This window comes from Anabrus simplex, chromosome 4, assembly GCF_040414725.1.
Source record: "Anabrus simplex isolate iqAnaSimp1 chromosome 4, ASM4041472v1, whole genome shotgun sequence".
NCBI classification, from domain to species: Eukaryota; Metazoa; Arthropoda; class Insecta; order Orthoptera; family Tettigoniidae; genus Anabrus; species Anabrus simplex.
The window spans coordinates 36,735,140-36,762,947 of record NC_090268.1 but is presented as its reverse complement, the minus strand read 5'-3'; the positions used below and the strand labels follow the sequence as shown (position 1 = coordinate 36,762,947).

Genomic DNA, 27,808 nt, shown 5'->3' with positions numbered 1-27,808 from the left:
AATTGTAATCTCTCATTGTTGTTTAAAAGACAGTGTATATACTTATCAGTTACGGAATAATAAGTTTCCTCTGGCATCATTCTTAAGACCAGCTGATCGGACCTTGCCCACTCTAGCGCTGCCAGGCCGGGCGCGCTTGAACTCGAGGAGTCCTCATAACTGTTCTTATATTCGCCATGCTCTAAAGGCCCCATATGCACGACCAAACAATTTGCGCAACAAAGGTTTTGTGCAACGTCCTATTTGCGCAAACTTTGGTACATACACGATGCAATGGTTTGTGCAAAACTCAGTTCACTTTTGAAATTTAAATGCTTTCCTTTTCATTAATTTCCTCCATTTCCTTTTCATCTTCATTAGTCTCGTCCATTGTGGAAGGTCCTTGTATTTGATTCTCCTGGTCCCTCAGAAAATGTATATCAGTAAAATAACAAATTGGGTATATACACATCTTAACTTCTTGCACCGGTCTTGATGATGATGATGCTTGTTGTTTTAAGGAGCCTAACATCGAAGGTCATCGGCCCCTGCACCGGTCTTTTTGCTGCTGTTGAGTTTTTTAAGTTCTCAATAGTATGAAGGGTATTAATTTTGGTACGCACTAGGGCCCTATCTGCTTTGGGATCAATCTCCATCTTCCAGATCTGTTTCTCATACGCCGCATCCTTCATATTCCTATTTTTATACGCCACACTCTTCACTTTCCGCAGTTAAGGCAACTTGCGATAAACTGAGATGAACTCTCGCCAGAATTCTTGAGATCAAAACATCGGTCAGACAAGGTGATGGACTTTTCCCATTACTCTTCATCTGCAAACTTGAACAGGTTGTGAGAAAATGGCGCAAGGAACTCGTCAACTTGGAAGTCGAGAGTGAGGTCTTCCTGGTTCAAAGGAGGTAAGGGCTGACGATAGATAATCTGGCCTTTGCAGACAACATAACACTCATCGCTGAATCTCTGGAAACAGTGGCAATCCACGTTAATTGGCTCAATGGACAGGCGGCCAAAGAAGTCTCTGGGGAAAACAAGATATTTTTCCAACGTCAAAGAGGCTAACAGTGAGATGTTCTTACAAAAGAGTAAAATGAAGCGAGTGGAGAAATTTAAGTACCTCGGTGACTGGACTGAACCCAGTCTTTCACAGACAGCAGTCCTCTTCACGAGAACTGTCCTATCGACTGACTCTAAACACCAACACAAGCAGTCAAGCTATCTGAAGCAAAAAACACTACAGAACAGTCATCCGCGTGGAACCCTTTCATGTCATGAAGTTCTGTCAATAAACAGACTAGGCTTCATTGCAAAACTGGAAATCAGCGAAGAATTCTCAGAAAGACCCTAGGCCCAGTACTAGAAGATTGGATTTTCCGGAATCGTCACATTTCGGAGCTCTATTCAGACACTAGAGGCTCTCTCTGACTGTGCCAGGTAAAGGAGGGTAGCTTTCTATGGTTATGCAGCAAGACTGTCTCCCAACAGGCTGACCAACCACCTATATCACGTGGCTGAAGACCGAAAACGACACAAAGGAACTGGGGCTGATAGATTTACTACACAGACAGGCCTTGAGACAGGTCCTGAAGAAGTCCATGGTTTTCAGGAAATACTTCTGAAAAAGAAGGATGCCCACTGATCAGAGGAAAAAAAGGAACTACATCGGGAGAAGATGCGACAATACTCGACAGAGATCAAAGCCCAACGTCTGAACAAATGTCGTCCCATGAACGCCTATTCGCAAGAAGAATAGCCAGTACCTACTAATACTTGTATTAGTAGGTACTGGAATAGCTGGGCTGAGTTGCCGAGATGGTTGAACATTGGACTCTTGAGCACAAGTTGGCGAGAACGATCCGGGCACAGTCCGGTGGTATTGGAAGGTACTCAAATACGTCATCTTAGTGTCTGCATATTTACAGACATGCAAATAAAAAACTCATACTCATACGGTACAAAATTCGGGCACCTTGGCGTCTCCAAAAGACGTAAAAATAGTTAGTAGTACGTAAAACAAATAACATTATTATTATTATTATTATTATTATTATTATTATTATTATTATTATTATCATCATTATAAAACAGTGACCATATATCAGCTGTACTGTTATTTTTCTGTTAAAGGTGATCAGAAGAAACTGGCCGAAAAACATCATATGACGTTAACGACTACAGAACTTAGGAGCAAAATAACAGTATTACCAATATTATCAGTCATTTTCAACACATCGAAAGTATGAAATTATCAGTTAATGAAAGGGAACATAAGAATGAAAGACACCTGATGCCTCGCAAAGGTAACACTGGCGGGATCAAACGGGAACAAGAGGTGACTAAGACAGATCGGAAAGGAAGATGGAAGAGAAGAGCCGGCTATAAGTGGAGGCAATTCCAGTCTCAGAAGGCTCCATAGTCAGCTCTCCACACCCACAAGCACTGAACTCCTGTAGAGCTCTTGAGAGAAGAAACAAGAAGTATGGCATTTTCCTGCTAAAAAGCTGTACACAGTAGCAGTGTTTAGAATATCCTCACTTGGAGGAAACAAAACTAGAATACTACTTAATAAATTTGATGGATGAGTTTTGTTTAACGTCCGCGGTAACTGCCAACTGCTTGACGAATGAGAGATTCGGACCAAGATAAGGAAAAGTTAAGAGAAGTAAGCAAGAAGTGTGTTTTCGAGAGAGAAGCCATAAATCTCTAGGTAAAGTCCAGTTAACGTTACGAGAAGTACACACATTGGAAAACGGTACAGGCAGATATTTGTTAATTTTTTTTTCTAAAGCTCTCCCACGTCAAAACAATGTTTCATAATTAAAATACATCGAGTGAGTTGGTTAAGCGGACTGAGCCACGTAGCAGGTAGCTTGCATGCGAGGTACTGAGGTTGAATCACACTGTCGGCAGCCCTGAAGATAGTTTCCACTGTTTCCCATTTTCACACCAGACAAGTTCTGTGTCAGTACCTTAATTAAATATGGTCGCTTCCTTCCTAGCCACCATCGCCATAAGATCTATAATAATAATAATAATAATAATAATAATAATAATAATAATAATAATAATAATAATAATAATAATAATAATAATATCACCTCTCAATTTCTGTTATCCAACTTTGTGGTTCCAAGGTCTCAGGTTTTATTCTTTGTAGCCCAGAAATTTCAGCTCTAATTTTACGATTGTTTCCTGTTTAGCTAGTTTAGTTGTCAGTATACAGATTGAAAGGTAACTAATGCACCACATTAACTAAAGTAATAGCCTATATCTTGCAGAGAGGATCACGTTGCTGCAAGTTTCAGGTCTGTAGCTTGTATCGTTAAGTTATAATATCACAATGAAGTTCGGCTCCATGGCCAAATGGTAAGCATGATGGCCTTCGGTCGCAGGGGTCCCGGGTTCGATTCCCGTCAGGGTCGGGAATTTGAACCATAATTGGTTAATTCCCTGGCAAGGGGGCTGGGTGTATGTGTCGTCTTCATCATAGCTTCATCCTTATCACGACGCGCAGGTCGCCTACGGGTGTCAAATCAAAAGACCTACATCTGGTGAACCGAACTTGTCCTCGGACACTGCCGGCACTAAAAGCCACACGCCATTTCATTTCAACACAATGAAATGTTACGTAAAATGTTAATGACTCGAAACTCAAGACAATGGTGTGTACATACAGTAATTCTGCGAATAAGTGTCAGAACGAATGCTTATTGGTTATTTGTCCCGTATCTCGATGTCTTTAGCGGTAAGGAATGTAAAAGTTATGACCTGAATGATAGCAAAGAACATGTGGGAACGCAGCTGCGATGAAGCGAACAGGCATAAGGTCAGCAGCCTCGTTGGAAGGGTAGAAGCGACGTGTGATGTAATATTTATAACCCGGATATGACTAGTGTGGAGCTAGTAAACACCTATTTCCAGGTTTGGAAAACTTACAGGGAAGGTTTGGTGAGCCACACGGAGAGTCCAAGTCATGAGACATGGTCATAGAGGCATGATATTTTCGCATTACCGATTAACGCGACAAAAAATATTTTGAAGCGATATTGAGATATCTTAACGAATGATATGATTCTACTTAAGAAATTAGTGATTTTGTTTTCGCGAATTACAGCGAATTAAAGCGACAAGGCGAAATTTACTCATTTTGCGATAAATGCGAAACTGCAACGAAATTAATGGAAAATAACGATCTTGAAATTGTATTCCAATATCACGTGTGTGATGGGAAACAAGACAAAATAAGGATTTCTCATTTCGACAGAAGTATCGCTTCGTATTAATATTCTATAAAATCCCTTAATGGTATGGCCATATAGGGTGAAAGCGATGGCCATGTAGGCTGAAAGGGTATTTAGTCATGCAAACTTGATTAGGGCTATATTATTCTGATCGAGATTAAATAAGTAGCAATGAATGATTATCAATAGTGTTTCTCTGTATTTCATATAAATTATTCACAAATCTCGCGATTTTTTGAGTAACTTTAGAAGTTGATAAACGCTAAATTAAAGCGATGGGGTCAGCCCTATTTCGCGAAACGACGCGAAAAATAGTTTCTTTTACGCGAAATCGAACATAAATTAATGCGAAAAAAATCATGCCCCTAGACATGGATATCCTGAAGTCACAGGTTTGGGCGTAGTCGGGATAAAGCCACGTGTTACTATAACGCGCAAAAACTCTCACCCATGATTGGACAGACATGCCTGAACGAGTTGGACATATCGAGGCGGAGTGGGGATGAGGAAGTATACTTATACTTCGGAAGGACGCGGTTCAGGGGGGGGGGGGGGGGGAGGACGAGCTTGACTGTGCTAGCGAGAACACGTACGTGTCTCAACGCTCCGCTGTCCCTCTCCTCGCCAGGCGAACTGTACTTCCTTAGTGCAAGCCAGGCAACTGTACTTATTAGTACTTTTCCGGAAGAGCGTTTGTCAGACCTGAGCACTTTTCAGTGCTCGCTTACTCTTTCTTTCAGGGTTTCTTTTTCAGGAGGGCCAGGATGGAGAAGCTATCTGTTCCAGCGAGGCTGGCCGACTACGACCACAAAGGAGCCGCGGTGAAACTACAAGTGGAGCTCAGGCCAATGGACGCCCGTCGCTAGTAGTATAACCGGTGGGGGATGCAGACCTACCAGTGGACAAGCCACTTGATCGATCTCCTCAGCGTGATCGCTGAGTTCCTGGGCGAGTCGATCATCGGCGAGGTGATCCCTTTCTGGGCGATCATAATCCACCCTAAGGACGCCCGCCGCTTTAAGGTCTACGCGGAACTGGTGTCCAAGCACTACCAGGCTGCCCGGCTACCAGGACTCAGGGAGAAGCTGGATGCCTGGGGCAGTCAGGAGGACGGAGCCGAGGACCGAGGACGACGGCGGCACTCCCGAGCGCCGCAACGGCGCGACCCCAGCTGGACCGCTGTACTTTACGAAGTACACGCAGACCAACAAGGCCGCCAACTAGGAACATCGACCACCTGCCAGGGCGAAGTGGACGCAGACCCAGGCCCACCAGGAAGGGCCTGTAACCCGGGCGCAAACCAGGAATGCGCCCGCGACGGTGGATGGCAGCACAGCAGGGGAGAAGGACGACCCCTGGCTTTCTGAGGCTGCTGACCAGGCCCAGCCTGCCTGCATGTCTGTCGAGCTGTAGACCTCGACGTGCGCCCCTCAGGACAGGGAACGTAGTCGAGTGTTAGCAACGACCGACGCCACCGCCGGCAGCCAACAGGAGGATGAAGACGGCGACGTAGCGGAGCCACCCGCTACCCCGGGGTCAACAAGCCGGGAGGAGGGCCACTAGAAAGAGGCCTCCTCGCCTGCCAAGAAGAGATCCCCGGGAGGAAGAAGAAGAAGACGCCGCCCCAGGATCAGGAGGAAGAAGACCCCGGCCCGCCAGGAGAGGTCAACCCAGTCGCAATCCAGGACTGCTCCCAGGTGTTAGTCCCCCCTTAACGAAGTGCAATGTATACCAAGACTATTAAGTATAACAATCAGTCTCGAAAGCCTAAAAACTACCAGGTCAGAGGAGAACAGGAGTTGATAAACAGTCGTTGGAAAATTATTTGAGTGAAATACACCTGAAAGAAGATGGTGCTAGACTCCATTCGAGCCCTACAGTTGTCATAACATTCCAAAAAAATGAAATGATGGGTACTCATGGACTACAAAGTAGATATGAGTACAGAGAAATTGTGTGTGGTGAGAGGAGGTCTATAATAACGCTCTAACCACTGTCAGTGTTGGATTTTGAGTACTGGATGATGTGACTCCTACAGGTTTTAACTGTTTATACTGTGTGTTTGTGTTCTTAAAATGCCTGAAATCTGGTAGTCTAGTTTTCAATCTTCACATATTACTTATATGAACAAATAATTTTAATAGTGGAAAATACCGAGCAACGCTAAGAGAGATCACATGTTATCATATGGAGTTAAATTAAGCCTCTCTTAACGCGGGTTGTGGGCATCCTAACATGTCACACACTCATTTACATAACAATCACACTGTCACTGAAACAAGTGGTTTTTAAGCGACAACACCAAAGCGGAACACAAGATTAGAATGCAAATTTGTGATACGTAATATCCGCTCTCTGTTAGACTTTTCTACTAAAGGAGAAAGGGACTCGCAAAGCAGGTTATACGTCAAATATCTACTATAGTAGAACTCAAATTTGGGGAAAATGAGTCGAGAGAAGTGTCTTATTTGTAACCGCAGTATTATTAACAAACATGTGGTCCGGCCGTGTGTATTAATCCCTGAAGTTCACCCGTGCTTCTTGTGATATCTTCAGCCAATGAATGAGTTGTTGATTCGTTATGCCCTACTAAGGAACGCGTTTGAACTTATTCGAACTTTCTTGTTTTTCTTCTTTTCTTCCCAATAACCCTTCATCCTCTCGCTGTGTTCCTATTTAAGTTGTCCAGTTCATCCCGTATTTAGTCGGGTGGGCTTTAGAGAAAATTTCTGTTTGTGAATTAAGGTTCTGAATTTTATTCTACCCTGAATGATTTCTTCCTTAATGCAAATTTAATTCAGGTCTTCACTGATTTATTTTAATCAATTATTGTGATTAGGGCTAAGTTTAAAATGTTAATAAAATTGTAATAACCGTTTCCTGATTGTATCTGTAATTTTTTATGCAACTTGATATAGCTCATGTGATTTCTTTTTCATCCAAATTCCATTTTCGCATTTTGGTTCTAGGATTTTCCTGAGGAATTTTATTTCTTGTTTTTCGATCATCTTTAATGGAGATCTGCGACCAGATATGATAGTTTCAGATGCATGAAGTGCTTCTGTGTTAACTACTGGGTTATAATGTCATAATTTTGCTTTTTGGATATAGTTACTTTATTGTATCTATTCCAAGTAATTTTGTATGCTCTTTGAAGTTTTGCAATTCTTTCTTTGTTATCTTGCTCTTTTAACCCTGCTGGTTCAATAATTGCACCTAGATACTTAAATGTGTCTACTTGAGCGATATTTACATATTTGGTGATTAATGGTTGACTGTTGAAACCTGATCTGGTATGAGTATGGTATATTATTTGTATATAACCATACCTCAATTCCTACAAAAATATCAGAAATTAAAACATATGCAAATTCTCCTTTGAGTACTTTTATGTTGAATAAATTCGTTCCTTAGCATATAATTATTGTTGTTTTGTGGAGTAAATGTTATTTCTTTGGATTATACATTTATCTTCTTTTCTTGCCCACTTGTGTTTGGTCCTGATTACATGCGAGGAGTTCAGTTGTGTTTTGGCTTGAACTGACAGACTTGTTCTGGGCGTTTCAACTATAACAAGTCCGGTTCTAAAAAGAAATTAAAATGGTTGGTTACATTTGAATCTCGTCTATCATATCGTAATAATACATTAAGTTCGTTTTCGAGTTTTTTTTAATTTTTTTTTTTTTTTTACATTTTTACGCAGCCCTATGTGATTTGTCTCAATTCACTGGTGATATACTCTACGTCGTACGAGGTCGTCAATTTTTGTTACTGATTTACTTTTAAATTTGCATTTGTGTCAAGCCTGAAATTTCCTTCAGGTAAAATACAATAATACAATTTCAACCACACAGCACTATTCTAGATACTCTAACAAATATATCGCTTACTATTTTAAAGATAAATGTTCTTATCCTTCTTCTGAAAGCGAAAATTACCACTGAAAACTGAACATTTTCAAATCTGTCCTTCTCAAAAGTAAGAAGTTTGAATTGATGTGCTTCTCTTGTAAACTCAGTATATATGAGTACCGAAGTGTGCTATAAAGCGAGGTTTGCCCCCATGTTATAAATACCTAAGTGCTCTCACGTGTTCGCTGAACAGATGAATCCACTACAATATATTCAATACAGGGTGTAAGAGTAAGATAGGCCAAACATGCAGGACACATCACTCACACGAAGAAGAAGAAGAAGAACACCGCTGTGCCTCTCCAAAACATTGGAATAGAGGCATGATTTTCCACATGGGTCCGGAAACACTTTATTCCCATGTTAGAACTAATTTCTGCATCTCTAAATTGCACATTAATCATGGGAAACACACAGAAACAGAACGTACCAGTACACCACACAAAACTCCTTCTTATATGAAATGTTCCGAATGCCCTTCGTTAGCACTGATATTCATCAACCCATCGTGGCACTGAATCCCGAATGCGCTGATGTATGCCTGCAAATATACCAAAGCACACTACCTGGCAAAAAGTTGAAGCACCCAGACGGGGAGCGGGAAACGAAATGGAACTTCACGCGTTGAGAGGGTATGTGATGTTATTTTACTGATTACAAAATCGAGTCAAATGTACAAAATGTACGGCCGCACTTCTCAGTCTGACACTGCACCCTCTCTGGCCTGGATGCATGCACTGATTCGGTTGTAACCTCTCCCGAGACAAACTGGCCCACAACTGTCGTAACTGGTCCTTGATATCCTGCATACTGGCAATGGGACGGAGTTTACGTCCTAGCTAGTCCCACACATGTTCTGTCGGGGAGTATCTCACCATCAGGTGCTGTGTGTGGACGAGCATTGTCCTCTTGAAAAAAAAAAAAAAAAAAAGAACACGGTACTGTCGCATGAGAGGTAACACCTGAGGACGAAGGATGTCCGTGATGTACCGCTGTGCCGTTAAAGTTCCCACAGTCACTACCAGCCGTGACCTGAAGTCATAACCGGTGGCTCCCCACACCACGACGCCAGGAGTAACACCGCTGTGTTGAAATAGAGGCATGATTTTTCGGCATTAATTTATGTTCGATTTCGCGAAAAGGAAACCATTTCTCGCGTTATTTCGCGAAATAGGCCTGACCCCATCGTTTTAATTCTTTCCTAAAGTTACACACAAAAAGTTTAATTCATAAGATTTGTGAATTATTTATGTGAAAGACAGATAAATGAAGAGAAGCAGTATTGATAATCGTTCGTTATTCCTTATGTAATCTTGAATAGGACTATAATATAGCTCTAATCAAGATTACATAACAAATTACCCTTTCACTCTATATGGCCATAGCTTTCACTCCATATGGCCGTACCATTAAGGGATTTTATAGAATATTAATACGAAGAGATACCTTTTTCGAAATGAGAAATCCTTATTTCATCTTCTGTTTCCTTCCACACACGTGATATTAGAATACAATTTCAAGATCGTTATTTTCCATTAATTTCGCTGCATTTTCGCACTTATCGCAAAATAAGTCAATTTTGCTTTAAACTGACCTTTTCGGTTTAATTCGCTGTAATTCGCGAAAACAAAATCACTGATTTCTTAACCAGTATATCATATCATGGGCCCAGGAAACGACCTGGGGGAGTCTCTACGAACATCTTGAGACTCTGGCTAGAAACGGGGGTGTGATGCGAATATATGAACTCACCAAGAGAGTTCACTTAGCCTCTCACACCTCAATTCTCCAAATCCTACCTACGCGTGGTGCCCCTGTTAAGCTGAGCAACCCAGGGGAAGGTTGGGTTTACAACCCCAGCGGGAAACTGGGTCAGTGAGCCAACAGGAGTGGAGGACAGTGGAAGGCAACGGGCAACCACCACTGTAATTTTCCCGAGAAAACCCCATGGCTTTGCTCAATTCAAAATATTCCGGAGTTTCAAGTTCCCCAGTCGGATCTCCGGGGGGAACTACGTTGAGAGAAGCCTCAAGAAATGTGCGATGCTGCAAGGAACAGTACTGTTTAGGAACTTGGAATGTAAGATCCATGTATCAAGGAAAGCTGGATATAGTCAAACGAGAAATGAAGAGACTGGGCATCGATATACTGGGAATAAGCGAAGTGAGATGGATTGGTATTGGTGAATTTGCTACAGATGAGTACATGGTATACTATTCTGGACATGAAAACCAAAAGAAAAATGGAGTTGCCCTCATAGTTAGCAACAGGGTGCGTAAAACTATAATGGGGTGCAATTTTAAAACTGATAGAATGATGTCTGTACGTTTTCAAGGCCAACCTTTTAACATCACAGTCATACAAATTTACGCACCAACCACTGAAGCTGAAGAGGAAGATATTGACCAGTTTTATGAAGACTTACGAGAATTGCTACAGTTAACACCAAAGAAGGATGTCGTCTTCATTATTGGCGACTGGAATGCCAAAGTAGGAAATCAAACTGTAGATGGAGTAACGGGAAAATTTGGCCTTGGCACAACAAATGAAGCTGGACAGAGACTCCTAGAATTCTGTCAAGACAACTCACTGGTCATTACCAACACACTGTTTCAATTGCCCAAACGACGCCTATACACCTGGACCTCGCCAGATGGTAAATGTCGGAATCAGATCGACTACATACTCTGTAGTCAAAGGTGGAGGAGTGCTGTACAGTCATCCAAAACAAGGCCTGGGGCTGATTGTGGATCAGATCACGAGCTCTTAATTTCCAAATTCCGGCTCAAATTAAAGAGGATTGACAGAGCTAAACCATCAAGCAGATATGACCTAAATAGCATACCTCTTGAATATACAGTAGAGGTTAGAAACAGATTTAATGGATTAGATTTAAGAGATAGAGTCCCAGAAGAGCTATGGTCAGAAGTACGTTGTGTTGTTAAGGAGACAGCGGAAAAGCATATTCCCAAGAAAAAGAACAAGAAGAAGGCCACATGGTTATCGGGTGAAGCACTACAAATAGCAGAAGAAAGAAGGAATGCAAAAATCAAAGGGGAAAGATCGAAAATGTCTAAATTAAATGCAGAGTTTCAGAAACTAGCTAGAAGAGATAAGAATGCCTTTTTGAATGAACAGTGCAAGGAAGTTGAGGAAAATAACAGACTGGGTAAGACAAGAGATCTTTACATAAGAATTGGAGACATCAGAGGGAAATTCCAGGCTAAGATTGGAATGATAAAAGATAAAAATGGAAAAGATCTTACTGAAGCAGAGGAGATTAAAGAAAGGTGGAGGGAATATGTAGGCAATTTGTATAGGAAAGATGGGAATACTCCTGATGATGAAGTTACTCTGTTGTCAGAGCCAGAACCAGATATCTTAGAAAGTGAGGTCAAGTGGGCCCTAGAGAGTATTGCAAACAATAAGGCAAGTGGTTATGATGGAATCCCTGCAGAACTGTTCAAAATCCTAGGAGAGGATGCTGTGAAAGTGCTACATTCAATATGTCAGCAAATATGGAAAACCCAGCAGTGGCCAAAAGATTGGAAAAACTCAGTGTTCATCCCAATTCCAAAGAAGGGCAGCGCTAAAGAATGTTCAAACTACCGAACAATCGCACTTATATCGCATGCTAGTAAGGTTATGCTCAAGATCCTGCAAAATAGGCTTCGGCAGTATGTAGATCGAGAACTACCTGAAGAACAAGCCGGTTTCCGCAAAGGCAGAGGAACCAGAGATCAAATTGCTAATATTCGCTGGATTATGGAGAAAGCAAGAGAATTCCAGAAAGACCTATACTTATGCTTTATTGACTATGCTCAAGCCTTTGACTGTGTCGACCACAATAAATTGTGGCAAGTACTCAAGACTATGGGAGTACCAGATCATCTTATTTGCCTTATGAGAAATCTCTACTCTGATCAGGAAGCTACGGTGAGAACCCTATATGGAACAACTGAATGGGTCAAGATTGAGAAAGGTGTACGTCAAGGCTGCATATTGTCACCTTACTTATTCAACTTATATGCAGAGTATGTGATGAGGAATGCCAAATTAGATGAAACAGAAACTGGAGCTAAAATTGGTGGGATACATATAAATAACCTTAGATATGCTGATGACACCACCCTGTTGGCAGAAAGTGAAGAACAACTTAAGTATCTACTAATGAAGGTGAAAGAAGAAAGTGCAAAAGCTGGACTAAGGTTGAATGTCAAGAAAACAAAGATCATGGCAACTAAACCTATCACCTCCTGGCATATAAATGGTGAAACGATGGAGGTTGTTCCTAGTTTCATCTACTTGGGCTCCAAAATAACTGCTGATGGCGATTGCAGCCATGAAATTAAGAGACGCTTGCTCCTTGGGAGGAAGGCAATGGCCAACCTTGATAACGTTTTCAAGAGTAGAGACGTAACTTTAAGAACGAAGATTCGTATAGTGAAGGCTATGGTCTTCCCAGTAGCAATGTACGGAAGTGAAACCTGGACAGTAAGAAAGGCTGAGCGCCGAAGAATAGATGCATTTGAACTATGGTGTTGGAGAAAACTCCTTAGAGTTCCGTGGACTGCGAAGAGATCTAATAAGTCCATATTACAGGAAATCAACCCAGGCTGTTCACTGGAAGGTCAAATACTCAGGCAAAAACTAAAGTACTTCGGTCATATCATGAGAAAACATGATTCACTGGAAAAGACCTTAATGCTGGGGAAGACTGATGGTAACAGGAGAAGAGGGCGACAACGGATGAGGTGGATTGATGACATCAAGGAAGCCACGGCTCTCAATTTAGAAAGACTTCAGAAAATTGTATACGACAGGAAGAAATGGCGCACCTTGGTCTATGGGGTCACGGAGAGTCGAAAGCGACTAAACGACTAACAACAACATATCATATCATTCGTTAAGATATTTCAAAATCGCTTCAAAATATTTTTGTCGCGTTTATCGTACGAAGTTACATTGACATCCAACCTTTTCTTCTGTGTGCTTCAATTATTTTTTTCAGGCAGTGTATATTATAAGGCTATGTTTGATACTCGCCGATCACTATATATAAATATGGAAATGCGCTCAACTCCACTTTTTTATTCTTATATGTCCGCACACTGCAGAGCTATGTTTGATTCTTTTCTGTGCGCTATGTTTCAATGAAATACACTTCAGAGCTATGTTTGGTCCTTGTTTGTCCTGAGAGACTATCCAACAGATAGCCGCCTCAATTAGGTAATAAAACTGACCGATTCACACAGAAAAGTAATTATGGAAATGGTTTATAGATTTCCTTTTATTACTATTTTTCTAGCAAGCAAGTTCATATGTGGTATCGAGGATGAGAGTTGTCCGTTGGATTTCCTGTCCTCTACTTTACTGAAATTGAAAGAATTTTACACTTACAGTCATGTCGTGAAATACAGGTGATATCTGATAATTGATAATTCCACTAACAATTTTCGAATTACGGAATGACAGTACAGAGTAAATCAAGAATGATGACATTCCTTGTGTTATGAATTAGGTATGTTTGTGATTTGCAGAATCTTGCTTTCATTAAATATTACCAGCTTTAGGTGTAATATTGTTGTTTTGTATGGCTTTTTCTACGCGAATTACTTGATACAGAATTTACTTATCATACTGTAACATCCGATTTTCTACACGTCTGGTTGATAACAACGTCTTAACTTACCGAAATGTGCGTGCATCCAATGGACTGAAATGAACTACGATCTCATCATTTCCCTGTAGTGTATGCATCATTGGTCAACACCCAGTACAGATAAATTTCACGGACCTTTTCCAAACCCATGTCCAAATATATACAATTCTATAAGTATCGTAATATGTGCTTTTATATTGGATAACACCTATATACCTATATGGGGTTGGAGACCGCGTTACTCTTATTCACAGGATGAAATACCGTCGAATTTCTAGATAAATCCGTTGGTGTGCTATAAAGACAAACAATAGTATCTTCTTCACTACGAAGGAGCAAACGCAACTGCCCACTTCTGAAACGGTACAAAGCAAACACTTCTCTATGCCTCTACTTGATGAGGTCACGGAGCAAACCAAACATTTCTGACATTCTGGAGTAAACAAGAAACTTCCAGACGCTTTACATCATCACAGTCCAACCAATGAAGAGTAGGGAGGAAATTTGTGGAGTGAACTACATAAGGGAGATCTCATTGTGAAAAGATGGAAAATTATTACTGCAATAATGCCATTTATGTCGGATTCACGGTCTAGGGGTGGCGAGCCTGCACCTAACCCGATGGACTCGGGTTCGATTTTCAGCCAGGTCAGGGACTTTTACCAGGATGTGAGGGCTGGTTCGAGCTCCACTCAGCTTACGTGAGAACAATACGACAAGCGACCTGGCGGTTTTTTATTTATCGTATGATGTGCACAGATAGATTATATAAATAAGTATACAATATATACCAAGAATAACGGCCAAGAGGTTTCATTGCGCTAACCACGCATCGCCTCGTAATTTGCAGACCCTCGGGTTGAGGAGCAGTCGGTTGGTAGGCTAAGGACCAAACAGGGCTATAGCGCTATGCGGTTTATTCGACTGTTTGGTTTTAATATCTTTTGTACTCGTGCGCTTTTTTTAGAAACATCATAGCCGTTTTAACAGAAATTTAAAAGTGACGAGTACCACGAATACAGTATTACTAAGCTAACGGAAAAAGGAAAATTCGGCTCTTCGTAAATTGTTTTTTCTTCTGATTCAGCTATTTGTAAATCTTGACTATTAAAAATGAGTGCAAAGTTGAAAAGAACAACTGACACTATAACATGAGAGCGAATTCAGTTAAAAAGCTAATCCACCTAAAAAGTATGTTTTACTGGTGTAATAATGATAATTTTCTTTACGACCAACTACATTTTAATGTGTTTGGAGACGCCGACGTACCAGAATTTTGTCCTGAAGGAGTTCTTTTACGTGCTAGTAAATCTACAGACACGAAGCTGACGTATGCGAGAACTATCAAATACCATCGGACTGAGTCAGGATATATATATTTTTTTGCTATTTGCTTTACGTCGCACCGACACAGATAGGTCTTATGGCGACGATGGGATAGGAAAGGCCTAGGAAGTGGAAGGAAGCGGCCGTGGCTTTAATTCAGGTACAACCCCGGCATTTGCCTGGTGTGAAAATGGGAAACCACGGAAAACCATCTTCAGGGCTGCCGACAGTGGGGCTCGAACCCACTATCTCCCGATTACTGGATACTGGCCGCACTTAAGCGACTGCAGCTATCGAGCTCAGTGATATTACAAACTTTCAGGGATGATGAAGGACGGTAACTTTTGACTGCCGGTCGCAGAGGTATAGCGGATAGAGCGTTGGTCTACTAATCCCAAGTTAACGGTCGGTGGCTTTTGAGGGCGTTTAAAGGTGACAACCCCATGTCATCGGCTTCCGGCACGATAAAGAACTACTGCAGGACTGAATTCCGACCCCCCGGCGTCTGTTAAGAACGGACGGACGTTAAACAACTTGGTTTATTAATAACTTTTAACTCGAACGTTTTCGGACTACGGTTCTTTATCTGAAATTGATACATTTGCCGTTCGCCATCATCCCTGTACTTACTATAATCGATTCACTGTATTTCGAATTTGTATCCTGAACGTCATTTAAAGTCCAGGTAAAGAAAAATGCTAGAAATGTCGCATTTACTGTAGTAGGGATTTGGGAATTTATTTCTTCTGTCTTTTTCTGACCTTCACCAAGAACTTCATGGATGTGATTTAGTCTCATATGCTTTACACTGTAAGTAGCTTACCGCACTGGCTTCTGTCTGAAAGTGAACACATGTTGTTTTTCGTCTCCTCACAGAAATTCAGCGACCACGTGGAGTATTTCTTCCTATTTTGTGTTTCCCGTATCAGATTGAAGGTATCGTCATGTTGAACCACTCACGTATTCGTCATTTCTGAAGATGTGACTGAAACAGGCGTTTCCTGAGTATTGCGACGATTAAAACTTCATGTGATTTCCCGGCTTGCCGGAGTACCTCCTCGATGATGACGGGATATAGCCATGAGGTCTTGAACATTCTACAATATATTCACATTTCAAAGGCCTAAAAGTGTTCGTCCTTCGATACCGCAAATGAACACCAGTTAACACCTAACACTTCACGACAAGAATCGGAAGTCTCAACAGTCGCATACAAGATGTTTTTATTTTTATTTCAGAAACACACTTCTTGCGATACCAATCCTGGTTTTGATTTCTTCATTCGGATACCATTATTGTTTTAGAAAGCATTCAACTTGTTGAAGTGTGACACCCTTTGTATTGTGTTTTCGTCAAACATGGTGATTTTCTGCTTGCTGATTACCATGAACTATGTTTTCTGCACATTTACTTCAAGTCCAAAATTCTTTCTTACTTAGCTGATGATGTTCAAAGCACTGATTGTTACGATGCTAGTAATGGAAAAAATTAAAATATGTTTTTAAATGCTATATATTTCCGAGCAAATCCCGACAGGATCCTGTGGACTTTTATGGAAGCGCCCACATATGCTGGGAGTGAACAAGTACGAGGAAGGGCTGTCTCTCTATCCCCCTACTACAAGGAGTAACGGAGTAAGTGGAGCTGTAGCAGTAAGCCGGTAAACCTTGCCTCAGGACAGTCTGGAATTGGATATGTGATAGCAAAACGTGATTGGAATTTGGACCTGGAGGCGGAAAAATGTCATTTGAAGTACATCACCAATGCTCGTCCTTACAGTTAACTTACCACATCACGTAATAACATTTTACAGAATTGAAATCACAGAGAAGCGTGAAAAGTCTCCAGGGGATACAAGCGTGTTACTCGACCGGAGACCGTTTTCTCATGTAGCGTCTCTGATACTACTACATACGAATACCTACAGGCTCGTGTAGAAGATTAATGTCAACAAAAGGTTATAATTCCGAAGGACTGAAGAAAGAAAGGCGATTAAATGATGGAATAACTATTGTGTAGCAGATTAGCTTTGCTTTGGAAAATGAATTTATTAAAGAGTGAACGTTCTTAATGCCTTAGAATAAATCGGTAATGAGGAGGATGAAAAGTACAGGAAGAGAGCTACTCGCCTAGTTACTGACTGGTACACAATATATTAAAAGCGTATTGCAAATGATATTTCGCTAATAGGGTTCCCTATTCGCTTTCGAAGCCGACATTTACTCAGTAATTCCAACACAAAGGAATATATTGCAACGAAATTTAAACAAGAGCACGTTAGGTGAGACGAAATTGCATCTACCGCCTAATTTGAACAAGAATACGTTCCAGCGCCTAACTGTTGTGACGCAGAGTATCCGCCAGCCAGCCAGCCAGCCAGCCAGCCAGCCTCTGTGCCATTTGGTTGAGGTGCATGCAGGTTGTTGTTTGTGAGTGTAAGTACAATGCAGTATTCATGCGAATTCACTCGAAAATGAATCGGTATACTCTGGAGAAGTAGGTGTTTATTGTGTGCAGTTAATGGAAAAGGAAGTCAATAAAGACATATCAACAGCAAAATCTGGAAAAGTTTGGAGGTCGACATTCTCCGAGAAAGCCCCCTATTTGGGATTTGACGAAGAAACTGGAAACCAAGGGAACTTTATTGGACGACCATACATGAAGTGGTCTAAACAGGTCAATGAAATTCACGCTGTGATAGCGGACATACTGGCAAGGACTTTGCAGATAATGGCACCCGGGTTCAATGCTGTGTGGACGCAAACAGTGGCAACATACAGCACATGTTGTGATGCTACATTTTGTACAAAATAAGGTGAATCTTGTTCATATGTCGTTTAAATAATAGTATTGATGTTGGAATTATTTAGGACATGCCGGGTTCGGTAGCGAGGATATTATCATATGACAGACAAGATTTACCGTAGAGTCCAGTGTGAGGTCCGCGTCACCTCGTATTGCAGTCTTCCTCCTTTCTGACTGATAATGGCTTGCATGTATGTAGAGTCCTCAGACCGAAGGCTGGTCGGATCTAAGGTCAAATATTCATTGGTGGTGTTTGACATTTTCACGAGATAACTATTTTAAAAATCACGAATAACTCATGATATAAGCAACAAGTTGACAAATTGGAAAAACAAATTACAGTAAAATTACCGGTAAGCAGGTAAAACATGAAAAAACCCCGTGAACCAAGATGTCACGATACTGGCACTTGGGATGACGGTTATGGACTACTCTAGTCTCTAAATAACGTAAATGCATCGTTCTCGTTGTTGTTGTTGTTGTTGTTGTTGTATTGATTCGTTGCAGAGTGGAAACATGTTCACTACAGTTTAGCTCGGAAATATTAAAAATACGACGATATAACTGGAAGACATACTTTACTCAGATCGCAGATCACGGTAACTTTTTCCTTTTTTTACAATTTGCTTCTCGTCGCACCGACACAGGTAGATCTTATGACGACGATAGGATAGGAAAGAGCAGGGAGTGAGAAGGAAGCGACCCTGGATTTAATTAATGTACAGCCCCAAAATTTGCCTGGTGTGAAAATGGAAAACCACGGAAAATCATCTTCAGGGCTGCCGATAATCGGGTTCGAAATAACGCTATCCCGAATACAAGATCATGTTCGCTATTATACTTCAACAACTTGTGAACTTATGGTGGGAAAACGTATGAACTGTCTGTCAATCAGAGTGGCGTAGACTATGCAAATATCTGAAGATTGGCAGTAACATAGCCTTTGTTTTGCAGCATGAACGCATAGCCCTAAGTAGTAGTAGTAGTAGTAGTGGTAAACTAAGCGCCAAGAGAGTTGGAGTCTGATATTTAGCACCACCGGCGAGAAAAGTTGACTAACGCTGCTCGAAAATGGTCTGTTGCTATGGCAACGATGACAGCGATGCAACATAATTATAAGAAAGCTTTCGACACGTGGGTTGGCTTGCTCTCAATCGCTTTTGTGATATTATTCTGAGTGGTACTGTGTTGGCTTTGTTAGTTGTTGCTGCTTGATGTCCTATTTACGTGCTAGGAGTGCAAATATATTCTTGATTTAATATGTCTATTCGTTGAGGTTATTGTCAGAAACTGATGATTTTGTTAGTGATTATGAAATATCATGTTTAACGGCAATGACGTGTTCTGTATTAAATACTGGAATTATTAGCACGAGCTTAGGAACGCGTCAAAGTTTATTCAATTGCATTAGGCCCACATGTTTTACTAAACACTCAGCCTGTATGAAAGGATGATATTATGCCACAGATGGAGGGAACTATGACAACGCAGCGTACTTCGTAGTTACTGCTTTCGCCGCTAGTAGTAGTAGTAGTAGTGGTGGTAGTCGTAGTAGTGGTAGTCGTAGTAGTAGTAGTAGTAGTAGTGGTAGTGGTAGTCGTAGTAGTGGTAGTCGTGGTAGTAGTGGTAGTAGTAGTAGTAGTAGTAGTAACCTTTTCTTGAAGCCAGTACTTGAAATCCTATCTCTACTCTTGGGTAACAGAAAAGTAAAGCCGTGAAGGTACACGGAATAATGGAATGCAAGTGAGGTGGAGTGGTCACCTACTACTCATGCTCGAAGGATTAATATAGCATTAATTTATCTAGCAGGCTAAATAAACCCCGCGATCAACTGCCTCTTGACAAGTTATATTTCTAAATATGCTGAATATTTAAGAGAAAATGGAATTCACGTTCTCGGGAGGATACGCCTTATCATTCTGGCTAGATAAGCCCACTAGGTCTGTTACGATGATAAAATGATCATAGAAAAATCAAAAGGTTATTGTGACGGTCCTACAGGGCAAATATTCTAATGAAATATTGCAGACTATTACCAGAAAGATGACAATATCTTTCAAATTGTAGACATAACACGAGAGTTTATAAGAATGTACAAATTCTGCTGTTTATAGTTTTACCGATCATTTTAGTTTGAGAAAACTTTTATCTAATTTTGATCAGAGCAAATAGCACTTCTTACGTTAGGAATTACATAAAAACACGAAGGCTACAGAACGAATATTAGGAAGATCACTCAAGGTTATGAAGTGGTAACAAGATCAAAATCACACAGAGAATTGCAAACATTTAGTAATTAAAATCCCCGATGCCATATCATTTCTCCGTTTAACAGATCTATAAATATCCCAGACAGGAAAAAGGCGTACTTTTTTCTCTGCTGGAAATCGATAAAGGAAAAGAATGACAGGCAAATAAAAAAGATAGATCCTGAATTCCAAACAAGGTTGAAGAACACAATGTATATATCAGGCCAATAAAAGAATTAATCACGTTGTAGCGGACGTCAGCCTCTAACTCATGCATATTAAAACTTCTCTGTGCACACAAAAAACGGGCAGGATAAGCTTAATTTATTCTGGAAACTAAAACTTGGCGGGCCCTTTTAATATTTTGACAGCCCTGACACCTTGGGGATGGCTGCGAATGCTTCGTGAACGATGATGGGGAAGGTACGCTGACAGGTTGTATAATGAGTGGCGACGAGTTTATGAAGTCCCCCGTGTCAATGAAAAATATTTCCTCAGATTATCCTCACAGTGATTTAGTGGTATACACCATTCTATACAGGTGGCAATCTTGTAAGCGGTGAGCAACAAGCACTAAAAACAACACACAAGAAACCAGCTTGTTGCTAGTGGAATTTCCAAGTTCCTCACGATACCTTCCAGTTGACATCGAGTTTCATTGAGATAATTTAAACAACAGGCTGCATTAGGTTGGGAGAATGTTCAGGTACTCAAAAAAAAAAAGTTTATCGGTTTATGTGACTGGATATCTATATTTGTAACTAGCTATTCCCCGCGGCTTCGCTCGGGTGGATTTCGTAATTTGATAAAAATAATCGTTCCTGGGTGCTGCACTAAGATGTTACCTGAAAATTTTTTAAGTATAAGAACTTATCGAAAAATTAGTTTCTTTTGCCCCAAAAACCTCTTTGTAAACCACGATTGTGGTATTGACTTTTGGGGCTAGGATGATAAGGCAGAGCCAACTCCGGAACATGCGACATAGACCTGTACATGTAAGAAACAGTTCTCTCTCAAGTTGAAAACAAAAGAATACGTATTCCTTTATTTTTAAAGGATCTATCTTTTTTATTTGCCTGTCCTTCTTTTCCTTTATCGATTTCCAGCAGAGAAAAAAGTACGCCTTTTTCCTGTCTGGGATATTTATAGATCTGTTAAATGGAGAAATGATATGGCATCGGGGATTTTAATTACCAATTTTCACGTCTGTAACATCTTCAGCTTTCGAGATATAAACATCCTCATAAAAAGAATTCAACTCCTATTTCATTTATTTTAACCTGATTTTAAGGGGATTTTCCTAAAACAAACAAGTGTGCTTATTTTTAAAGGAAATTACAAATACCAATTTTTACGTCTGTAACACATTAAGTTTTTGATATATACTCATTTTAAAGATTCACCCCCTTACTCACTTCTTTCATCCTCCCCAATTGGATTTTCCGAAAATAACATACGAGTTCCTTTATTTTTAAAAGAGATTCCATGTGCCAATGTTTACGTCTGTAACATCTTCAGTTTTTGAAATATAAGTATGCTCATGAAAAGGATTCAACCTATTTTCACCCCCCCCCCCTTACGTGGGTTTTCCGAAAAAAAATGTGTTTCTTTATTTCTAAAGGAGAAACCAAATACCAATTTTCACGGCATTAAACTGTTAAGTTTCTGAGATATGGATATACTCATTTTAAAAATCATCCCCCTTTTCACCCCCTTAGCGACTGTATATCCAAAAATCCTTCCTTAGTGAGCACCTATACTGTAATACCAATGTATCCCCAAAACTTCATTCTTTATGTCCAGGAATTTTGGCTCGGCGATGATGAATCAGTCAGTCAGTCAGGACATGCTATTTTATATATAGATCATAACCATGGATCACTAGTTTTACGAGAAGCTACTTTTTTTTTTTTTTACAATTTGCCTTACGTCGCATCGACACAGATAGGTCTTATGGCGACGATGGGATAGGAAACGCCTAGAAGTGGGAAGGAGGCGGCCGTGGCCTCCATGCCACCCCATCATATATTTACCATTTTCATTTCTAGTTCATACTGTATCTCTTCTAATCGGTTTATCATTACTCATGCCTTGGTCTAGGTCTACACCTGCAGCTCTTGCCGCCTCCCCATCCCTCAAGAAAGTCCTGGATGTCTCTATACCTTCTACCTATCTTATCTTCACCATAACACCACATTTCAAAAAGCTTCTATTCTTCTTCTTTCTGCGCTAGTTACTGTTCTTGTTTCATTTCCATGTAATGTTATGCTCCACATGTAAGTCTCCAAAAACGTCTTTCTAATATGCATATCTGTGTTTGATGCTGGCAAATTCCTTCACTTAAGAAAGATTTTCCTTGCTTCGACTAGTCTACATTATACGCCATTCTTTCTTACTTTTGCCATTGTTAGTCATTCTACTACCCAGGTAAGAATATTACTCTACTTCCTTTAAGATTTCACTTTTGAATCATATCTCCTCCATCACCTGTCTTTATTCGACTGCTTTCCAGTACTTTTGTTTTGGATCTGTTTCTTTTCATCGGGTACTGTATCGATACTATTCAGCAATTTCCCCAGATCTTCTGTAGACTCACATAGAGTGAAAAAAACCATCAGTATTTCTCAGGGTTTTGATCACTCTTCCTCAAAATATAATTCATTTTAGAAAATCCTGTTTGAATCCCTTTCCGGCTTGTTCTATATAAACACCTTCTTCCTTTCTGGATAACAGATATTTCATGACTCTCACTCTTATCGCTGTAGGCTGATTTTTGTACAGATTGTAGATAACCCTTTTGACATTCAATGTGATATTTCCCGATAATAAAGGTAAAAATAGTGTGCACTATTTTTATTCTGACAGATATTACTGCCATCGATATTGCACAATCTGCTTTAACTGAGAGTAGTGTTGTGTTACAAATGTATCTCCTTTGCTTGGAGTTCACTGATGCGACGATAATGTCATTGAAACCCCCGAGAGGAGCCGCAGGAGACAGAATTATTTTCGCCTTAAAAGGATAATCAACAACACCACTATCAAATAGGTTTACAGCAGCAATCGAGCGGTAAAGCACAGGTTCCCGTATCTAGCATTGTGCAGTAGTTATTGTAACAGAGACACTTATTAATAAAACATCAAAGTGAACCGGTTATAAACCTACTCCCCGTGGCTACTATACTTCCAACTGGAAGACCATCTCACAGAGCACAAAGCGGTCTATAGGCCTAGGGTATCATTATAGCAGAGAGGGCAGGAATTAAATGTGCCATACTACCTCAATAACCTCGTACAGAGAGAATTCAGATCAGTAGTGACAGAATGAAAAGTTCTTTTTCGTGTACTGTACTTTTATGAGTTTGTGACAGTCGTAATGTCGTTACTTCTTTTCATTCCATAGGTTTTACATCACTTCCTATCTTCACTATATCCAATAAATTTTTGTTCACGTTTGTACGACTGAGTGAGGGACTGTGACTATCGAAATGCCAACCACTAACATTTCTTTCAGTTCATGACGCCAATTAAAAATATACGTTTTTCAGCTTAACGCAGATATGTAATTCTGAGGACGGACGGGAATTAAAAGCCAAGTGCCCTTCCCAATGTCAATGTGATTTCTCAGGCGAAAATTCCCAAGTTGGGATCCCAGCAAAATTCGAACCTCGGGTGGTCTAAATAGGAAGCCAGCAGCCACAGCAATACACTAATCATGTACCATAATGCTGATTTTCACAACAATATTTGGTGTATTCTTGCTAGTAGCTTTACGTCGCACCGACACAGATAGGTCTTAAGGCGACGATGGGATACGAAAGGCCTAGGAGTTGGGAGGAAGCGGCCGTGGCGTTAATTAAGGTACAGCCCCAGCATTTGCCTGGTGTGAAAATGGGAAACCACGGAAAACCATCTTCAGGGCTGCCGACAGTGGGACTCGAACCCACTATCTCCCGGATGCAAGCTCACAGCCGCGCGCCTCTAACCGCACGGCCAACTCGCCCGGTAACAAGATTTGTAACAATGTATGCTGAATAATAATAATAATAATAATAATAATAATAATAATAATAATAATAATAGAGAAAACTGACAAGCTTCCCCTGTTAAATTTAGAGCCGACAATGAATTTAATTGAATTGAATTGGACTCCTAGCCCACCGACTTTCACTACAGGCTTATGACGAAAAATAAAATTATTATTATTATTATTATTATTATTATTATTATTATTATTATTATTATTATTATTACATCCATTTACGAAGGCTCGGCTTGTGACGGTAACTTAACGGGCTGTCAAGGAGTCACCCTCTTGATTATGAAAATATAGGTACATATATCTACAAATAATTACAACAGAAATAATTACAACATATACATTTCTACAATAAATATACACAGATGATGTCACTGAACAACATTTTGTCCCCCCGTTTTGGGAATCTGTTCTTCAGTATTACCGGAACTGCGGCCTGGAACTTCATGCTGTTTGGCGTAACTCAGAGGACAAGTCGTTCCTAGAAACTTTCACACAATGTGGCAGGTGCTCAGGAGGGTGGCTTTCTGTAGTTCAACGTATGTGTGATAATTCAGGTTTAATGCGGCCAGAGAGCTGTGCAAGCTTTTCGGAATAACACCAGTACACGCTATTACTATTGGAACTGATTGTCGTTTCCACAGGCGTTGTATTTCTGTGTATTTTGATATCTTTGTGGCTATTGTTGTTTGCAGATTGGAGATATTTGGACAAGCAACTTCTATAAGGGATGCGGATCTTTCTGATTTATCGGTTAGAATAATATCTGGCCTATTGTTGCTGAGCGTGACATCGGTTATGAGTTCTCGGTCCCATAGAAGCTCGTAAGAAAAGTTTTCGATAACTGGTGGAGGTGTGTATTTCCAATATGCAGTTGATGACAGAAGAAATCCACATTTTACAGAAAGTTTCTGGTGAATGATTTTAGAGCTACCTGATCATGTCGGTGCTTATAATCAGGGTTGGCCAAGTGTGGACAACCAGAGATGACGTGCTGTATGCTCTCTGTAGTTCTGGAAAAGCGGCGGCAGTTGTCTCTGAAAACTGTTGGATCATTCATGATGATTTTTTTATTATTGTTATTATTATTATTATTATTATTATTGTTACCGAGTTTTTGTGGTAGTTAAGCATGAAAGAAGGTGCTGGGTGGTGAATAGGTCTCAAGCTACTAAAGAGAAATTAAATTTTAAAATTTAACAAGGTTATATTTTCTTTTCAAAATTAGGTAACAACAAATAGAACAGGTACTTAGTAGCCGAAATACAACTTGAAATGTACAATTACAGGGATTAAAGAATTTGGGCTTCGAGCCCTGAAAACACAATTCTTGAGCAACTAGCTCAACTTTACAATATACCAATTTCAACAAAAGGGGCAGAAGACCCCACTCAAACCCTGGAGCCCTTGCTCCAAATTACACAGCAAAGCCTCCTCGAGGCATACAACTCTCAGTTTTAGAAAAGAGCCACTCGCTCTTAAAGTTAAGCCTCTCCCAGGCCACACCAAACTCAACTTTCAAGTTGTCCTCAAAGGACATATACACAGGGGTAAAATACCCAACCTGCTGAGGTCTATTAGGTGAGAAAAGATTAATACATGACCTCTAAAATACAACCTGAGAGGAGGCGAACTTGCACTCCTAATACACTTTGCTTTTAAAACCTAATCTGGCTCTGGGCCACTAACGCAAGGGATAATCCCATACTACAGAGGTGACTTAGAGAAGAACACTTTACATTACATAAACGAAGAAAAGTTTGAGAAAATAAGTTCACCTCAAAACAAATGTGAGTGGGAGCTCGAGAGGGTTAGCACTCTCTATCCCAATAGGTAACTTTACAAGAAAAAGAAGAAAAGAGTAGTTACATTTTAGGAAAAGGTTACATGATGGAAAACGCTTCGAACCCGCCGCGAGAGTTAAACTGCCGACCTAGCAAGAAAAGAAGATATTAATAGGCCATTACCTGGTAGTAGATCGCTGCCGAGGAAAGAGGCGCTTCCCGCCTCCTGCTATGTACTTAATACACTGAAAGATGGAACAGAAGTGGCCCGGAGACCCCAAAATCAGCAGTTTATATCCTCTCGCGGAAGATTCTAGGCGTTAGGGGAAATAAAACACCCTCCCACAAAATCTTTATTGGTTCGGGAAAAGAAACCCCTACATAGAGGAAAAAGAAACACATTATTGGTGGAAAATTAATTAAAGAAATTCGGGATTGGCTAGATCCAAACTAAGGGGAAAAAGAGGGGTATACAGCCAACTTAAACAATAACAGAAAGAAATTTAACAAGGAACAAACTTTTGAAATAAAAATTTCTCCAACAAAATAGTTCTTTGATTTCGCACTAGGTTGCACTATTGTAATTCTTCAGTAGTGTCCTCTAGAAGAGAAAGTTCACACTTCTTACTTCAAGCGAAACAAAAACACATCAAAAGTGACACAGTTCAAAAACTCAAAATTTTCCACGTGGTGACATCTTCTGAGAAAGTAGAGAATTAATAGAATAGATAAAGTTCAACCTTCCTCCAGAAGAGGAGTTTCAACTGGCGCAACTTTTAAATAAACAGAGTAGAGGTGTACCGCCCGGTACAGACCTCCCCCCCCGAAAGTTCCTCCAAGGGGTAACACAGAAGAACATAAGTTTTGTTTCCAAAATAAGGTCCAAGTTTTGATGTTGATGTTAAGATTAATTGCGGAAGCATTTATAAGATTTTCGTAATTTGGTTGGTTGCAATTTCAAAATTTTGTTGTTGCAGGTGCAGTAAAGTTTTTCTGTTGTAGTAGTTGAATTTCTGAAGATAAACCTTTAATGCTTAAAAGTGAAGAAAAGTTTTGCAATGTCCACCAAATATTGTTGTTAAATTCCCAAATGTAATTATTGCTTATGGTGACTGTCCATATAGTTGATGTAGATTGAGTCGGATGGCCAGACCGGCCGTTGCAGCTTGCGTCCAACGGAGGCCGCTCGGACCCCTCAAGTACCCTGAGATACCGCTCGCCCGCACTATGAGGGGAGCAGAGGTGTTGAAGTACGCCGCGCCCGCGGTGAACAGATACAGGCTGCGGGCATGTAGCAGGTCGTGCGCCGCACATCAGCCTTGGCCGGGAGGTGAGCTCCGGCTCGCCGTGCACATGTCGTCCTCGCTGGAGAGGAGGGGGCCCATCCCCCTCCCCAGTCGCTGCACGGCGCTGCGCGGCTGCGGGGGCGCTGAAACATTAAAGCTAGGCGGCAGAATTGTGTTGGACAATTATTTTCTTTGAGGGTACAGGCTTGTAGAGAGAGTGAGGGGCCAGCGGCGTGCAGATATTCATGGTATTCATTAAGCCACTGTGTAGAGTGGAGCAGGAGACGGGAGCGTGGTAATGGCCGTGGCAGGAACAGGATGGCAGTTTAACGGGTCGGGGCAGGTTTTACATAAGGCTTACATCTAAAACCAAAATATTACAGAAGGGGCAGAATGCCTTAAAAGTGAAACTCAAAAAAAAATATAACCTTCATATCCTTTCAAAATAATATGGAGCAAGTTAACACAGAAATTACACCGGTTTCACCTGGGACAGGTGAACTCTAAATA

General features: G+C 40.7%; 1 protein-coding gene across 1 annotated transcript; it reads left to right on the top strand.

The window, feature by feature from the left end:
- Positions 1 to 10,190: 10,190 nt before the first annotated feature.
- Positions 10,191 to 10,937, top strand: LOC137500527 (craniofacial development protein 2-like; the record flags this gene model as incomplete). Its single annotated transcript, XM_068227447.1, has 1 exon — positions 10,191 to 10,937. A coding segment is annotated over one exon (747 nt), but the record flags the coding sequence as incomplete, so codon positions are not given.
- Positions 10,938 to 27,808: the final 16,871 nt, after the last annotated feature.